General features: G+C 45.1%; 1 protein-coding gene across 1 annotated transcript in view; it reads left to right on the top strand.

The window, feature by feature from the left end:
* TRPC1 (transient receptor potential cation channel subfamily C member 1) overlaps positions 1 to 13,255 on the top strand; it is a 230,879-nt gene extending 217,624 nt beyond the window's left edge. The window contains exon 13 of the mRNA XM_069213913.1: positions 12,529 to 13,255. Coding sequence (XP_069070014.1) covers positions 12,529 to 12,756 — 228 coding nt within the window. The 3' untranslated portion in view covers positions 12,757 to 13,255. The remainder of the gene's footprint in view (positions 1 to 12,528) is intronic.
* The last annotated feature ends 3,332 nt before the right edge of the window (positions 13,256 to 16,587 follow it).

Here is a 16,587-nt window from a genome sequence, read left to right as displayed (position 1 = left end):
CACTCAGGCCATTTCAGCTCCAAGTTTTATAGGGCATTAGCCTTTACCTTGACATGATCGGATTCGATCCTGTACATTAAATGGACTAAACAGTTTGGTCCTGAGGTCTTGTCCTGTATCTTGAAAGAGGGCTGGTAAGTAATTGGTAAAAATGCTCTGAGTAATACGATTGCCCCCACTCTGATTCAATCTAAATTATTCTCACAGAGCTTTTAAACTGGATCCCCGAGAAATTACACAGGATGAACGTGAGAGACAATGATAGATGCTAGAACTGTGACTCTGCTTCTGGGTCATATGAACATACTCTTTCAGTGCCCCATTTTGACCTCTTTCTGGAACTCTATTCGGAACCAAGTTAATTCCCTGTTTGGTAAAGCCTTTACTTTGAGTTTCCCCCTGGTGGTGCTGGGGCCATGGAGCAACCCAAATAGACTCAATCTTAACAACAATGACATGGCATTACTGGATCTCCTTCTATCAATTGTGATTAAAATTATCTGTTCAGAGTGGAAATCCTTTAGTCATGTCTCTTACCATACGCAGTGGGTGTGGGTAATATATCTTAGAGGTGCACATAATCTTAATGATACGACCTATCTTACCTCTAAGATCCCTAATAAATTTGGCACACTTTAGACCACACACTTAAGACCAGTTCATGGAACCTGATGACGTTCCTGTTCCTGTTGATGTGAAACATATGCTTAGAGATTGATATGTTTGCTTATTGATAATGGATGAGTGTATTGGTGTACATTAATTATGCATCTTGTTGTTTGATTTTCTTCGCATTTTGTCTCTACAAAATACCCCAATAAAAGCTAGAGATGTATAACTCTGTCAGATTGCGGTTGTGTTCATCCCTACGAACTAGGGCATCCCTCAAGGACCTGCTCCTATGGTATGTAATAGCAGGTTTGTCACCTACTAAATTGCCAGTGGTAGGGTCACAGTTCAAGAGATTCCAATTCTTACTGAGTACTCTATTTACAGTGTGGGATTCTCTGTTAAATGTGGTAATTCACCTGATGGGTCCTTCTTCCTCATTCTGTGGTTTATCTGTGGTACCAAATAATATTTCATCTTGTGATTTTCTTTCTGCTTTGGTTATGGCCTGATTGAGCACCCATGAATGGTATTTGTTCTGTAGAATTTGGATTTGAGCATACCTCTATTAACCATTACATCAGGGAAGAAGATGTCACCTTTGCCCATGCTGCGACTAAATTCATGGTTAAGGTCCTTTGTGTTAAAACGATCCACAGATGTTTTGCTTGTGCCCTGTGTGAGAAAGTAGCCTCTTTCTAGCCTTGTTACCCCCACTTTTGGCCTGTTTGTGAGTATATGTCAGTGTGTTTTCACTGTCTCACTGGGATCCTGCTAGCCAGGGCCCAGTGCTCATAGTGAAAACCCTATGTTTTCAGTATGTTTGTTATGTGTCACTGGGACCCTGCTAGCCAGGACCCCAGTGCTCATAAGTTTGTGGCCTATATGTATGTGTTCCCTGTGTGATGCCTAACTGTCTCACTGAGGCTCTGCTAACCAGAACCTCAGTGGTTATGCTTTCTAAATTGCCACTAACAGGCTAGTGACCAATTTCACCAATTCACATTAGCATACTGGAACACCCTTATAATTCCCTAGTATATGGTACTGAGGTACCCAGGGTATTGGGGTTCCAGGAGATCCCTAAGGGGTGCAGCATTTCTTTTGCCACCCGTAGGGAGCTCTGACAATTATTACACAGGCCTGCCACTGCAGCCTGAGTGAAATAATGCCCACATTATTTCACAGCCATTTTTCACTGCACATAAGTAACTTATAAGTCACCTATATGTCTAACCTTCACCTGGTGAAGGTTGGGTGCAAAGTTACTTAGTGTGTGGGCACCCTGGCACTAGCCAAGGTGCCCCCACATCGTTCAGGGCAAATTCCCCGGACTTTGTGAGTGCGGGGACACCATTTCACGTGTGCACTATACATAGGTCACTACCTATGTATAGCGTCACAATGGTAACTCCGAACATGGCCATGTAACATGTCTACGATCATGGAATTGTCACCCCAATGCCATTCTGGCATTGGGGAGACAATTCCATGATCCCCCGAGTCTCTAACACAGACCCGGGTACTGCCAAACTACCTTTCCCGGGGTTTCACTGCAGCTGCTTCTGCTGCCAACCCCTCAGACAGGTGTCTGCCCTCCTGGGGTCCAGCCAGGCCTGGCCCAGGAAGGCAGAACAAAGGACTTCCTCAGAGAGAGGGTGTTACACTTCTGCGGGTGCTGCCTGCTTCTGCGAGGGCTCCCTGACTTGCTGGGCGCCCCCTCTGTCTCCTCATCCAATTGGCGACATCCTGGTCCCTCCTGGGCCACAGCAGCACCCAAAAACCGTAACCGCGACCCTTGCAGCTAGCAAGGCTTGTTTGCGGTCTTTCTGCGTGGGAACACCTTTGCAAGCCTCTTCACGACGTGGGACATCCATCCTCCAAAGGGGAAGTTTCTAGCCCTCTTCGTTCTTGCAGAATCCACAGCTTCTACCATCCGGTGGCAGCTTCTTTGCACCCTCAGCTGGCATTTCCTGGGCAGCTGCCCACTCTCGACATTGTCGTGACTCTTGGACTTGGTCCCCTTGTTCCACAGGTACTCAGGTCCGGAAATACACTTTGGTTGCTTTGCTGGTGTTGGTCTTCCTTGCAGAAACCCCCTATCACGACTTCTGTGCTCTCTGGGGGTTATAGGTGCACTTTACACCTACTTTTCAGGGTCTTGGGGTGGGCTATTTTTCTAACCCTCACTGTTTTCTTACAGCCCCAGCGACCCTCTACAAGCTCACATAGGTTCGGGGTCCATTCGTGGTTCGCATTCCACTTTTGGAGTATATGGTTTGTGTTGCCCCTATACCTATGTGCTCCTATTGCAATCTACTGTAACTTTACATTGCTTGCATTACTTCCTTTTGCTATTACTCCATATTTTTGGTATTGTGTACATATATCTTGTGTATATTTGGCATCCTCATACTGAGGGTACTCACTGAGATACTTTTGGCATATTGCCATAAAAATAAAGTACCTTTATTTTTAGTATATCTGTGTATTGTGTTTTCTTATGATATTGTGCATATGACACCAGTGGTATAGTAGGAGCTTTGCATGTCTCTTAGTTCAGCCTAAGCTGCTCTGCTATAGCTACCTTCTATCAGCCTAAGCTGCTAGAAACACCTCTTCTACACTAATAAGGGATAACAGGACCTGGTACAGAGTGTAAGTACCCCTTGGTACCCACTACAAGCCAGGCCAGCCTCCTACATTGGTTGTGCAGCGGTGGGATAAGTACTTGCAACTACTTACCACTTTGTCATTGTGTACTTTTCATAAGAGAATAATATACAAAACAAGTTCAGTGTATGTACACCTAACCACATTTTTGCTTTTCTTCTCTTACACTATCTGCTAAGTGCTGAAAAGTACTCCTAAACTTTCTAAAAGTTTCAAAAAGTTGAAAAAGTTTTTTTTTCTGTTCTTTAAAAAGTCCTAAAACTTTTTCTCTCTTTTATCTGTCCCTAAACCTTTTTCTACCATGTCTGATGTAGGAACCCCTCTTAATTTGGTCAATGCTACTTATGACCACCTTAACTTTAAGAGCCTAAGGAGTCTCTGCATTGGTAGAGGTTTAGTGGTAGGAAAGAACCCTTCTAGAGAAGTACTGTCTAATATGCTTATTGAGAATGATAAGGCCCAGGGTGGCACCTCATCTGAAAAGTTGATAGATGGCTCACACTCTGACTCAGGGGAAGCCCTTGAGGGAGTGGTACAGGGTTCCCTTCCTAACCTGCCTCTTAGCAGACCACCTAGCAATGCTGGTAGTAATAGAAGCTCCCATCACAGTAGGGATGTTTTTGTTCCTGCAGGCCAGGTTGCTAGGGTGCCAACTGTTAGGGACAGGTATCCCTCTGTTCATTCTCATCATTCTTCTGTGTCAAAACATTCCCAACCCACCCACCCTGATGAAAGGATGTTAGAAAGGGAACTCAATAAGTTGAGAGTGGAGGAGTCCAGGCTGAAGCTTAAACAGCAACAGCTGGCTCTAGACAGGGACTCCCTAGACTTAGAAAAAGAGAGACAGATGTTGGGGTTTGGACCCCATGGTGGCAACAGCAGTATTCCAGATAGCAATCCTGTGAGAGAGCATGATTCTAGGAATCTGCACAAGATAGTTCCCCCTTACAAGGAGGGGGACGACATTAACAAGTGGTTTGCTGCTCTTGAGAGGGCCTGTATGGTACAGGGGGTCCCTCAATGGCAGTGGGCTGCTATCCTATGGCTATCTTTCAGTGGAAAGGGTAGGGATAGGCTCCTTACTGTGAAGGAAAGTGATGCCAATAATTTTACAGTTTTGAAGAATGCACTCTTGGATGGATTTGACTTAACCACTGAACAATACAGGATTAAGTTCAGAGAAACCAGAAAAGAGTCCTCACAAGACTGGGTAGACTTTGCTGACTATTCAGTGAAGGCCTTGGAGGGGTGGTTACATGGCAGTAAAGTTTCTGACTATGAAAGCCTGTACAATTAAGTCCTAAGAGAGTATATTCTGAATAACTGTGTGTTTGATTTGTTACACCAATATCTAGTGGACTCAGATCTGACCTCTTCCCAAGAATTGGGAAAGAAGGCAGACAAATGGGTCAGAACAAGAGTGAACAGAAAAGTTCATACAGGGGGTGACAAGGATGGCAAGAAGAAAGATGGTGAGAAATCTCAGGATAAGCATGGGGATAAGGGTAAAACCAAAGATCCTTATTCAAATCCTAAACACTCTTCAGGGTGTGGGGATAAATCAAATTCTTCCTCTTCTTCACAACATACACACATTAAAACGCCTTGGTGCTTTGTGTGTAAAAATAAAGGCCATAGGCCAGGGTATAAGTCCTGTCCAGGTAAACCCCCTGAGCCTACCACCACTAATACATCAAACTCTAGTGCCCCTAGCAGTAGTGGTAATAGTGGTGGGACTGCTGGCAACAGTCAAACTAAGGGTGTAGTTGGGTTCACTTATGGGTCCATCATAGAAACTGGGGTAGTCAGTCCCAAGACAGTTTCTGTCACACCTAGTGGCATTGGCCTTGCCACACTGGCTGCCTGTCCCCTTACAATGGATAAGTACAGTCAGACAGTTTCAATAAATGGTGTTGAGGCCCAGGCCTACAGGGACACAGGTGCCAGTATCACTTTGGTGACTGAAAACCTAGTGCCCCCTGAACAATACATCATTGGACAACAGTACAAGATTATTGATGTCCATAAATCCACCAATTTTCTTCCCTTAGCTATAGTTCAGCTTAGTTGGGGTGGAGTTACTGTCCCTAAGCAGGTGGTAGTGTCACCTACCTAGCTTACCTGTAGACTGTCTCTTAGGTAATGACCTAGAGACCTCAGGTTGGGCTGAGGTAGAGTTTTATACCCATGCAGCCATGCTGGGTATCCCTGAGGAATTGTTCCCTCTCATTTCCACTGAAATGAAAAAGCAAAGGAGAGAAAAAGGCCTGAAAACTCAGGATCCCTCTCCAACAGGTAAAAAGGGTATCACAGTATCCCCCACCCGCCCTGCCATTTAGGATACCATTCCTGTGGTGGGAGAAACCTCTCCTGGGGTGGCACCTGTTCCAAGGGAATCATCAGCTGGCATAGCTGTACTCCCTGAGGTGGAAGTACCTCTCTGTGGGATAACTAATATTGGTGAGAAAAAGAGCACCATTTTAGTTAACATGGAGCATCCCTCCAACCCTCCCAGAGAAACTTTAGTGCAGAAACCCTGCACTGCCTCACAACACTTAGGACAGCAGCCCTGCCCTAGTGTGGAGCTCATAGGACAGCATCCCTGCCCTGCTCCATCTCAAGAGAAACAGCATCCCTGTTCTCTCTTCCAGCCATATGGAGAAAGTTTTTGCCCAGCTATGGCTTTACTGAGACAGCATCCCTGTCTGGCATTCTCATCACTAGAAATAGGTCCAGTGGACAATTCCCACTGCTCTAAACTAAAACTTACTGATAGAAACTCTGAAAATATATCTTCACAATGTTGCTTAGCTAAAAAACTTCAAACAGGGTGGTTTACATCCCCAAAGGGAAGTAACCCTATAGTGGATGATAAAGGGAGTAACCAGTCTATTGCAGAGCTACTCTCCACTTATCACCACTTAGACAATAAAGTCTCAACTGGCCAAGGTTAGCCTTATTGTCCTTCGTTTTGGGGGGGGGGTGGGTTGTGTGAGAAAGTAGCCTCTTTCTAGCCTTGTTACCCCCACTTTTGGCCTGTTTGTGAGAATATGTCAGGGTGTTTTCACTGTCTCACTGGGATCCTGCTAGCCAGGGCCCAGTGCTCATAGTGAAAACCCTATGTTTTCAGTATGTTTGTTATGTGTCACTGGGACCCAGCTAGCCAGGACCCCAGTGCTCATAAGTTTGTGGCTTATATGTAAGTGTTCCCTGTGTGATGCCGAACTGTCTCGCTGAGGCTCTGCTAACCAGAACCTCAGTGGTTATGCTTTCTAAATTGTCACTAACAGGCTAGTGACCAATTTCACCAATTCACATTAGCATACTGGAACACTGAGGCTCTGCTAACCAGAACCTCAGTGGTTATGCTTTCTAAATTGTCACTAACAGGCTAGTGACCAATTTCACCAATTCACATTAACATACTGGAACACCCTTATAATTCCCTAGTATATGGTACTGAGGTACCCAGGATATTGGGGTTCCAGGAGATCCCTATGGAGTGCAGCATTTCTTTTGCCACCCATAAGGAGTACTGACAATTCTTACACAGGCCTGCCACTGCAGCCTGAGTGAAATAATGCCCACATTATTTCACAGCCATTTTTCACTGCACATAAGTAACTTATAAGTCACCTATATGTCTAACCTTCACCTGGTGAAGGTTGGGTGCAAAGTTACTTAGTATGTGGGTACCCTGGCACTAGCCAAGGTGCCCCCACATCGTTCAGGGCAAATTCCCCAGACTTTGTGAGTGCGGGGACACCATTTCACGCGTGCACTTTACATAGGTCACTACCTATGTATAGCGTCACAATGGTAACTCCGAACATGGCCATGTAACATGTCTAAGATCATGGAATTGTCACCCCAATGCCAGTCTGGCATTGGGGAGACAATTCCATGATCCCCCGAGTCTCTAGCACAGACCCGGGTACTGCCAAACTACCTTTCCCGGGGTTTCACCGCAGCTGCTGCTGCTGCCAACCCCTCAGACAGGTTTCTGCCCTTCTGGGGTCCAGCCAGGCCTGGCCCAGGAAGGCAGAACAAAGGACTTCCTCAGAGAGAGGGTGTTACACCCTCTCCCTTTGGAAAAATGTGTCAGGGTTGGGGAGGAGTAGCCTCCCCCAGCCTCTGGAAATGCTTTGATGGGCACAGATGGGGCCCATCTCTGCATAAGCCAGTCTACACCGGTTCAGGGATCCCCCAGCCCTGCTCTGGCGCGAAACTGGACAAAGGAAAGGGGAGTGACCACTCCCCTGACCTGCACCTCCCAGGGGAGGTGCCCAGAGCTCCTCCAGTGAGCTCCAGACCTCTGCCATCTTGGTAACAGAGGTGTTGCTGGCACACTGGACTGCTCTGAGTGGCCAGTGCCATCAGGTGACGTTAGAAACTCCTTCTGATAAGCTCTTACCTGTGTTGCTAGCCTATCCTCCTTCCTAGGTAGCCAAACCTCCTTTTCTGGCTATTTAGGGTCTCTGCTTTGGGGAATTCTTCAGATAATGAATGCAAGTGCTTATCTGAGTTCCTCTGCATCTCTCTCTTCACCTTCTGCCAAAGGATCGACCGCTGACTGCTCAGGACGCCTGCAAAACCGCAACAAAGTAGCAAAGACGACTACTGCAACCTTGTATCGCTTCTCCTGCCGCCTTCTTGACTGTTTCCTGGTGGTGCATGCTCTGGGGGTAGCCTGCCTCCTTTCTGCACCAGGAGCTCTGAAGAAATATCCAGTGGGACGACGGAATCTTTCCCCTGCAACCGCAGGCAACGAAAAGACTGCATCACCGGTCCTCTGGGTCCCTTCTCAGCACGACAAGCGTGGTCCCTGGAACTCAGCAACTCTGTCCAAGTGACTCCCACAGTCCAGTGACTCTTCAGTCCAAGTTTGGTGGAGGTACGTCCTTGCCTCCCCACGCTAGACTGCATTGCTGGGTACCGCGCGATTTGCAGCTGCTCCGGCTCCTGTGCACTCTTCCAGGATTTCCTTCGTGCACAGCCAAGCCTGGGTCCCCGACACTCTAACCTGCAGTGCACAACCCTCTGAGTTGTCCTCCGGCATCGTGGGACTCCCTTTTGTGTCTTCGGGTGGACTCCAGTTCACTCCTCTTCTAAGTGCCTGTTCCGGTACTTCTGCGGGTGCTGCCTGCTTCTGCGAGGGCTCCCTGACTTGCTGGGCGCCCCCTCTGTCTCCTCATCCAATTGGCGACATCCTGGTCCCTCCTGGGCCACAGCAGCACCCAAAAACCCTAACCGCGACCCTTGCAGCTAGCAAGGCTTGTTTGCGGTCTTTCTGCATGGGAACACCTTTGCAAGCCTCTTCACGACGTGGGACATCCATCCTCCAAAGGGGAAGTTTCTATCCCTCTTCGTTCTTGCAGAATCCACAGCTTCTACCATCCGGTGGCAGCTTCTTTGCACCCTCAGCTGGCATTTCCTGGGCATCTGCCCACTCTCGACATTGTCGTGACTCTTGGACTTGGTCCCCTTGTTCCACAGGTACTCAGGTCCGGAAATACACTTTGGTTGCTTTGCTGGTGTTGGTCTTCCTTGCAGAAACCCCCTATCACGACTTCTGTGCTCTCTGGGGGTTATAGGTGCACTTTACACCTACTTTTCAGGGTCTTGGGGTGGGCTATTTTTCTAACCCTCACTGTTTTCTTACAGCCCCAGCGACCCTCTACAAGCTCACATAGGTTTGGGGTCCATTCGTGGTTCGCATTCCACTTTTGGAGTATATGGTTTGTGTTGCCCCTATACCTATGTGCTCCTATTGCAATCTACTGTAACTTTACATTGCTTGCATTACTTCCTTTTGCTATTACTGCATATTTTTGGTATTGTGTACATATATCTTGTGTATATTTGGCATCCTCATACTGAGGGTACTCACTGAGATACTTTTGGCATATTGCCATAAAAATAAAGTACCTTTATTTTTAGTATATCTGTGTATTGTGTTTTCTTATGATATTGTGCATATGACACCAGTGGTATAGTAGGAGCTTTGCATGTCTCTTAGTTCAGCCTAAGCTGCTCTGCTATAGCTACCTTCTATCAGCCTAAGCTGCTAGAAACACCTCTTCTACACTAATAAGGGATAACAGGACCTGGTACAGAGTGTAAGTACCCCTTGGTACCCACTACAAGCCAGGCCAGCCTCCTACACCCTGTCAGCCTGCCACATAAGGAATAGGCCATCAATCAAAAGGACCCACATTACCACCCTACTCATATCTTCCTCAGATTCAGGAGTGGAGGGCACCTGTTTCTTCTACCAGCCCATCAACAACTTAGAGTAGCTGCGAGCTAAGCAGGTTCCCTTCGCAATCCCATGTGTTTGTCTGTAGAGTATCCCATTGAAAAGAAAGATATTGTTTTTGAGACAGTAGTCAACCATGTCAAAAATCATGCATGTATGGACATTTAGGCTGATCGATTTTGCCCTTAGGAAGTGTTCACAAGCAACTATACCATCTTGGTGCTGAATACTGGTATACAGTGACTTAACATCAAGTGTGATTAGCATGTAGTCTTCTTCCCAGTGTACCCCTTCAATGTTCTTCAAGAAATCTTTAGGGGCATATTTATACTCCGTTTGCGCTGGAATTGCGTCGTTTTTTTTGACGCAATTTCGACGCAAAACTAACTCCATATTTATACTTTGGCGTTAGACGCGTCTAGCGCCAAAGTCCATGGAGTTAGCGTCATTTTTTAGCGTGGACACCTACTTTGCGTTAATTATATGCAAGGTAGGCGTTCCCGTCTAAAAAATCGACTCCGAGGCATGTGCGTCGGATTTATACTCCCGGGCAAAAATCACGCCCAGGAGTGGGCGGGTCAAAAAAAATGATGTACGGCCGCTTTTGCGCCGTTTTTTAGCGCCTGCAAAAGGCAGCCGTTAAGGGACCTGTGGGATCTGAAGGAGCCCAGAGGTGCCCTCCCATGCCCCCAGGGACACCCCCGTCACCCTTGCCCACCCCAGGAGGACACCCAAGGCTGGAGGGACCCATCCCAGGGACATTAAGGTAAGTTCAGGTAAGTATTTTTTTTAAAAATGTTTGTGGCATAGGGGGGCCTGATTTGTGCCCCCCTACATGCCACTACTGTATGCCCAATGACCATGCCCAGGGGACATAAGTCCCCTAGGCATGGCCATTGGGCAAGGGGGCATGACTCCTGTCTTTGCTAAGACAGGAGTCATTTCTATGGGGGTTGGGAGTCGTAAAAAATGGCGCAAATCGGGTTGAGGCGAAAAAATTGCCTCAACCTGACTTGCCCCATTTCTTGACGCCCAAGCTCCATTTTCCCCTACGCCGGCGCTGCCTGGTGTACGTCGTTTTTTTTAACGCACACCAGACGGCGCCGCATTCAATAAATACGGCGCCCGCATGGTGCTTCAGAATGGCGTTAGCCGGCGCTAATTTTTTTGACGCAAAACTGCGTTAGCGCAGTTTTGCGTCAAAAAGTATAAATATGGCCTTAGTGTCTTCTATGTGTGCTGGTTGCACCATTAATAAATACTATTGAAGCACAGTTCTGAGTGTCCATTGTGTCGCTTGATCAGCATGTTAGTATTTTGTAAGTTATGTATATACACACGCACACACACACACACATATCATCTTCTTTCAAATGTTAGTAAAATATTCATATTTTGCAATCAGATTTCGGTCATAAAACATTAATACATACTTTAAGGAATTGGTATTAGGAAGGAAAGCCATTAAAACTCTCTTTCCAAATCGGGATTTGTTAATGTTTCCTAAACTTATTTAAGGATTCTGAAAACCTTTTCCAAATCGTTAACTGGGTTTAGTACATTTAAAAAAATATTTTAGCGGTCACAAACCCTCAGAATCCTCAAATGAAAGGGTTTGCAACAGTTAAAACAGTTCGCACCTGAGAGTATTAGTTACGGCCAGACGTCTCCTCGCACACACAAGTTGCTTATATTGCAAGCATTGTTAGCATCTACAACAACTCAAATGTCACTTAAAGCAGCCCAGACAACTCCAAAGTAGCTGTACTCAGGCAAGATCCATATTATTATACAAATAGCCTTGTGCCTCTTCCTCAGTCTCTATTTTTAACGTAAATAATTATGCTCTGTGCTTACTCAATTATGATGTTGGCTTTGTTAATGCTTCAGTTTGAAAGAGCTGCCATTGTATGGTGGAGAGGTTTAGGGCCAGATTTGTCAGGGGACTACAGTGCCCTTGCACCATGCAGGGTGTTGAAAGGGCAACGCAACGCCTAAGTCAGATTTACCAAGTAACCCAATACCCCCTTGTGTGGCCCTGCATTGCTTGATAAATCGGAAATAACACAAGACTGTGTAAGTGGCTGCCTCTAGTTACTCTGCCCCAGGGAGACGTTTCATGGGTGGAGCGTGGGTGTCCCCAGGCATCCACCCATGGACACTGGTAAACTTGGGAATGTTTCAAAATGCTAAGCATTCTTAGGGGAGGCATAACAAAGAGAAATATCTTCATTTACCCTCGTTGAGTCCTCTTTCAAACTGTGCTGCATTCTGCAGCACAATTAAAAAGAGGAAAATGCCTCTAAGAATTAATTTTGTGCAGTAAGGTGCCTCTTCCTGCACAAAAACAAACCTGCCCACAAGGCAGGCACCATTGCACCAAGGCACAAGGGTGCCTGTGTTGATGGAAGGAGAGGGCAGAGATGCATCATATAATGTTAAATATGGAGAATCCCTGCTGTCACTCTTTCACACAGCGCATCAAAGTGTGCTGCGTTGCGTGAAACTTTGATAATGATAAATCTAGGCCTTAGGGCCTGGTTACGATCTTGGCAGACGGGCTACCCCGTCACACAAGTGACAGATATCCCTCCCACCGTTTTACAAGTTCCATAGAATATAATGGAACTTGTAAAACTTGTGAGAGAGTGTACCATCGGCCAAGGTCGTAATCAGGCCTTAGTGTTCAAACAGTAGTGTGCAATTCCACCGCTAGAGGGTGTGATTTCCCAGGGTTAGGGAATAGGAAATGCATATGGACTGACAATGCTGGAGTAAATTCATAAGTTACCTTTATTGTTCAGAGAAGGACTATTAATGCCTGCTACAGTGTATAAATGTACTCATACCGGGAAATAGACCGTTATGTAGATTTATGTGACTCTAGGCGAAGTTTGCATGCACACAATGACTTATAATTTCGCTGGGAATGTCCAGCTAGCTTAGCGGCGTCATAATCTAAGAAAAATATCTTCTGTGCTTTTAAGGAATGGAAGAGTCTGAGGCAAAAACGTGACGAGAATTACCAGAAGGTGATGTGCTGTCTGGTTCACCGTTACCTGACTTCCATGAGACAGAAAATGCAAAGCACAGACCAGGCAACAGTGGAAAACCTGAACGAGCTGCGCCAGGACTTATCCAAGTTCAGAAACGAAATGAGAGACCTGCTTGGTTTCCGGACGTCAAAATATGCCATGTTTTATCCAAGAAACTAGCTTGTGGTCATCCAAGCTAAGGACTGAAGTGTATTCACTGTGAAGGTGTTTATGAAATGAATGTCCCTTTATATTAATACAGAAGGGTGGGTGGCTTTGACAGAGCTGTTATACAAAGCAAGAGCTAATGTATCATATGTAAGATATTTGTACATTGGGGTCCACGAATTTATTTAAAGTATGAGTCTGTATAGTGATTGTTTGGAAGAGCCATAGAAAAGCTTTTAACAAAAGATATCTGTAATATGATAATTTTGCTCAGACATATCCTCTTTTCAAACTAGCTTTTTTCATTTCTTTTTCTATGTCAAACTACCATCTGTTTGTTTTTGTGTTTCTTATTTTCTGTCTCTGGTTGTAGACCAGGGACTATCCTGCAGTTTGTTTTACTCCTAACCCAGATTGTATTGATGCTTTTTTATCAACCCTCCAAACACTTTCTCACTTTTAGTCGCTCTGGTTAGACACAGCTCAATAAACTCGCCCTACTTTCTACAAATTATTTTAAATTATGTTTTTTTTGGTTTTGGGTGAAAGCACTGCGCACCTCTAAAGATGAGGTTAAAAATTAAAAATAGCATGTTCTTTTTTAGGCCTGGTGTTTGCTAAGTTCTTTTGATTTAAGTACAATTGTACACATATGATATACTTATAGGGGCTTTCACCAAGCCCTCTTCTTCCTTTGGTCTGCTGCTATGCCATTCACATTCTTCTTCAACCTATCATAGCATACGGCATGGACAGTGTCTCAGCCCACTTAGGCCATTGGCTAACTTCACAGTGAACAACAGCATTCTGCTTTTACACAAGACGCATATCCATATACAAAGTACTTCCCTTCAGTGCCAGTGACTATGACAATAGATGTTTTGAGGCAAAAAGTAGTTTTGCATTTGGCCAATGTTCCTTTTTTATACTGGTGAGGTTCCAGGTGATTCCTCGTCAACAAGGTTTAATAGTGATCTTGCCAAAATATAACAAACATTTTTAAAGAAGCAAAATGATGGGAGCCAAAGCCAGACCTATTCGCTTTGTCAATGCTTGTTTCATTTTTTGAGCAATGTTGCTCAGAAGGAAACATATTTTCCGAGAATCCGAGAGTGTGCTTCATAGCCTAAGCAAGGTCTCCCTTGGGGACATGGCAGTTTCCCAAAACATACTAGGTTGCTGTCATAATTTCTTTTTCCTTTCCTGCCAAGGGCAATTTGTCTCCCTGTTCGGCAATTTTATGGTGCTGGATTGCATCCCTGGAATCACAATTCGTTTTTGAGTGCTCGCCACTATTTTCGACACTGTAACCAATAACCTTATAGATTTCTCATGAAAGTTTTCCCAAATAAAGTTAAAATGTCAAGATAAGATATATCATTTGTTCTTACAAGGTAAGAATACATTTTTTGGTATATAAAAATGATTCCAGCAAAAAAATCTTTCTTTTGTGAAACAGTCAGCAAGAAGCATCCTTAGGCACACAAGGAATTATACAAGTCACCAGTGAATTAATGCATTTCACCCGATATGTGTAAAATAGCTTTCCTTTCCATAGTAGCATATGAAAAGATATATAGCAGAAATATCTTTACGAAAACATTGATACCAAAAACAAAGACTGCCAAAATCTCGATCTCACATACAAATCTTCCTACATAAATTTCAACCTTGGCCTAATTACACCATCACTCATTAGACCCCTAACCAGGGCCACAGGAACTATGCAATTCTGTGACATTTTCTGAATATTTAAGGATCTCCCGCATTTTCCACTGAATCAGATATCTGCTGCATAATTTGTAGATTGTAACAAAAAAACACCTTCCAATCTTAAAGGGATCAAAGGTTACTAAAATGCTGCCACAGGTGTTGCTACCCAGTGGAAGGCCATTTGCAAAGGTCAACTAGTCATCTGTCAGGGTCCAATAGCTGTGTTTAGATGTTAAACTGTCTCTGGTGAGATTAATTTTTGCCCTGATTGTTACAATGTGTACAAATGCTAAAATAATGAAGTTACCAGTAGCAGCTTGCGGGGTGCGGAAGGGGCAGGGCGGCACGCAGAGGTAGGTGAGGGGAGTGGGGGGAAATAAACATCAATTTAATTTAAAAAAACAGCCACTTACCTTCCCTCGCCGCACCACTCCTCTCCTCCATCGCTCCCAGCCTGCCCTGCGGCCAATCCTGACGCTGCTCAGAGCAGCGTCAGGATTGGCTGGGAGCACCCAGCCAGGGCACTACCAGGCAGACTGGGAGCCTGTGCAGCTCTCTCCAGCCCGGCAACTGTGTTGTTGGGCTGGAGAGAGCCTACTGAGCATGTGAGTTTGGCCGGCCCAAGACAGCCGGCCAAACATACATGCGCAGTGAGGGGGGAGTGTAGTGGCCCTGCCCCTTTACCAGAAAAAGATAATAAGCTCAGTTTATTTTCGTTTTCTGGTAAAGGTTTTGCAGCTGCCGCTGCTGGCGGTGGGGCTATGCTCCTCCACCCTAACGGAGGAGCCGCCCCTGGAAGTTACACTGGCACAGCACTTGCCACAATACACCACATAATTTGCCCTTTGTGGCTGCAGAATGTAGTCATTTCTGTTGCAATGTGGTCCTACCCTGCCCCATAATTTAAGTAGCCCTGGCTCTAAACGGAGTTAGCAAGGTAGATTATTTTAGTCTTAAAATATGTGAGCAGTGATCGTGGCTCCATTTATGAATTAAATTGAGTCCGACAATTTATAGGAAGACACTTGTATACACCCTGCAGTGTACACTACGGAGCCCCTGCAGTGGGAAATTAAATTTTTCCAATCTCTGTTTTGCCATGGCCCCCCTGTAGGATAAAATCACATTGTCTGATTATTGATGAGAAGGAGCAATTGTCCCCAGTTAAATATGTGTCTTTGCGATCGTGTCTTTATTCAGAAAGTGGATCAATATGGTTATATTCTAGTCCCTTTAGCCTCTTTTATTTTTTTAAGTGAGAGCAATACATATTTGCATCATTATTCCCCCATTGATTCCCATGTATTGTAAAATCCTGCTGTCTAATACTTGGGCTAGAATTATTTATTTTAATTTAAATGGTTTGTGGCTTTTCCTGGCCCTTAGTAGTGGGCTCTGCGCAGAAAAGGAACTGGATCAATAATAAAATAAGGATGAAAAAATAATAACGAAATAGTTAAAGTGAAGACCAAGAATAACCACGACTTTTAAAATAAAGCAACCAACAGGTCAAACAAGTGAAATCATAGCAGCTGGAGAGGGCAGTTCCGGACAGAGGAGCAGTGTCAGCAGAGGTCGGGATAAACCTACCTACAGAGAGGGCCAGGAGTAGGCCAGTATTACTTCTGTCCTACTCCTGAAATTATGAAGTAATCCACGAGCAGCACAAGAGTAAGACAAAGTAAAATCATGGTGAGACGGGGCCATGGAGGTTCAAGCTCTGCAAGACAGTAAGAAGTAGAGAAAGTGAGTCTGGACGAAGGAAGGAAGAGGAGACAGAGAAAGGCTGGTACAGTGGTTTTGGCATTGCAAAATTTGGAAAATTTACATTTGGGAATGTCCAAGAATGTGTTAAAAATATTAGGAAATTAGGGTCTCAATTACGAGGCCCTAGCGGCACACTGCGCCAACGGAGCATCATTTTTTTACGCTTTGGTTGCGCAGGTTGCCGGCTCATATTTACAAGGCCACGCAAAGTCAATTTGCGTGGCTTTTCATGGCCTTATAAATATGGATCTCTTTCACACATAACACTGTGTGAAATGGATGTTCCATTGGTGTTGGTTGGGATGTTCCCTGGCAACACCCATGGGACACAAAAGAATCTGATGCTTCCCAGATTTTCAAGTC

The sequence above is a fragment of the Pleurodeles waltl genome, chromosome 11 (assembly GCF_031143425.1).
Source record: "Pleurodeles waltl isolate 20211129_DDA chromosome 11, aPleWal1.hap1.20221129, whole genome shotgun sequence".
In the NCBI taxonomy this organism is placed as follows: Eukaryota; Metazoa; Chordata; class Amphibia; order Caudata; family Salamandridae; genus Pleurodeles; species Pleurodeles waltl.
This window is presented reverse-complemented; position numbering and strand designations above follow the sequence as displayed.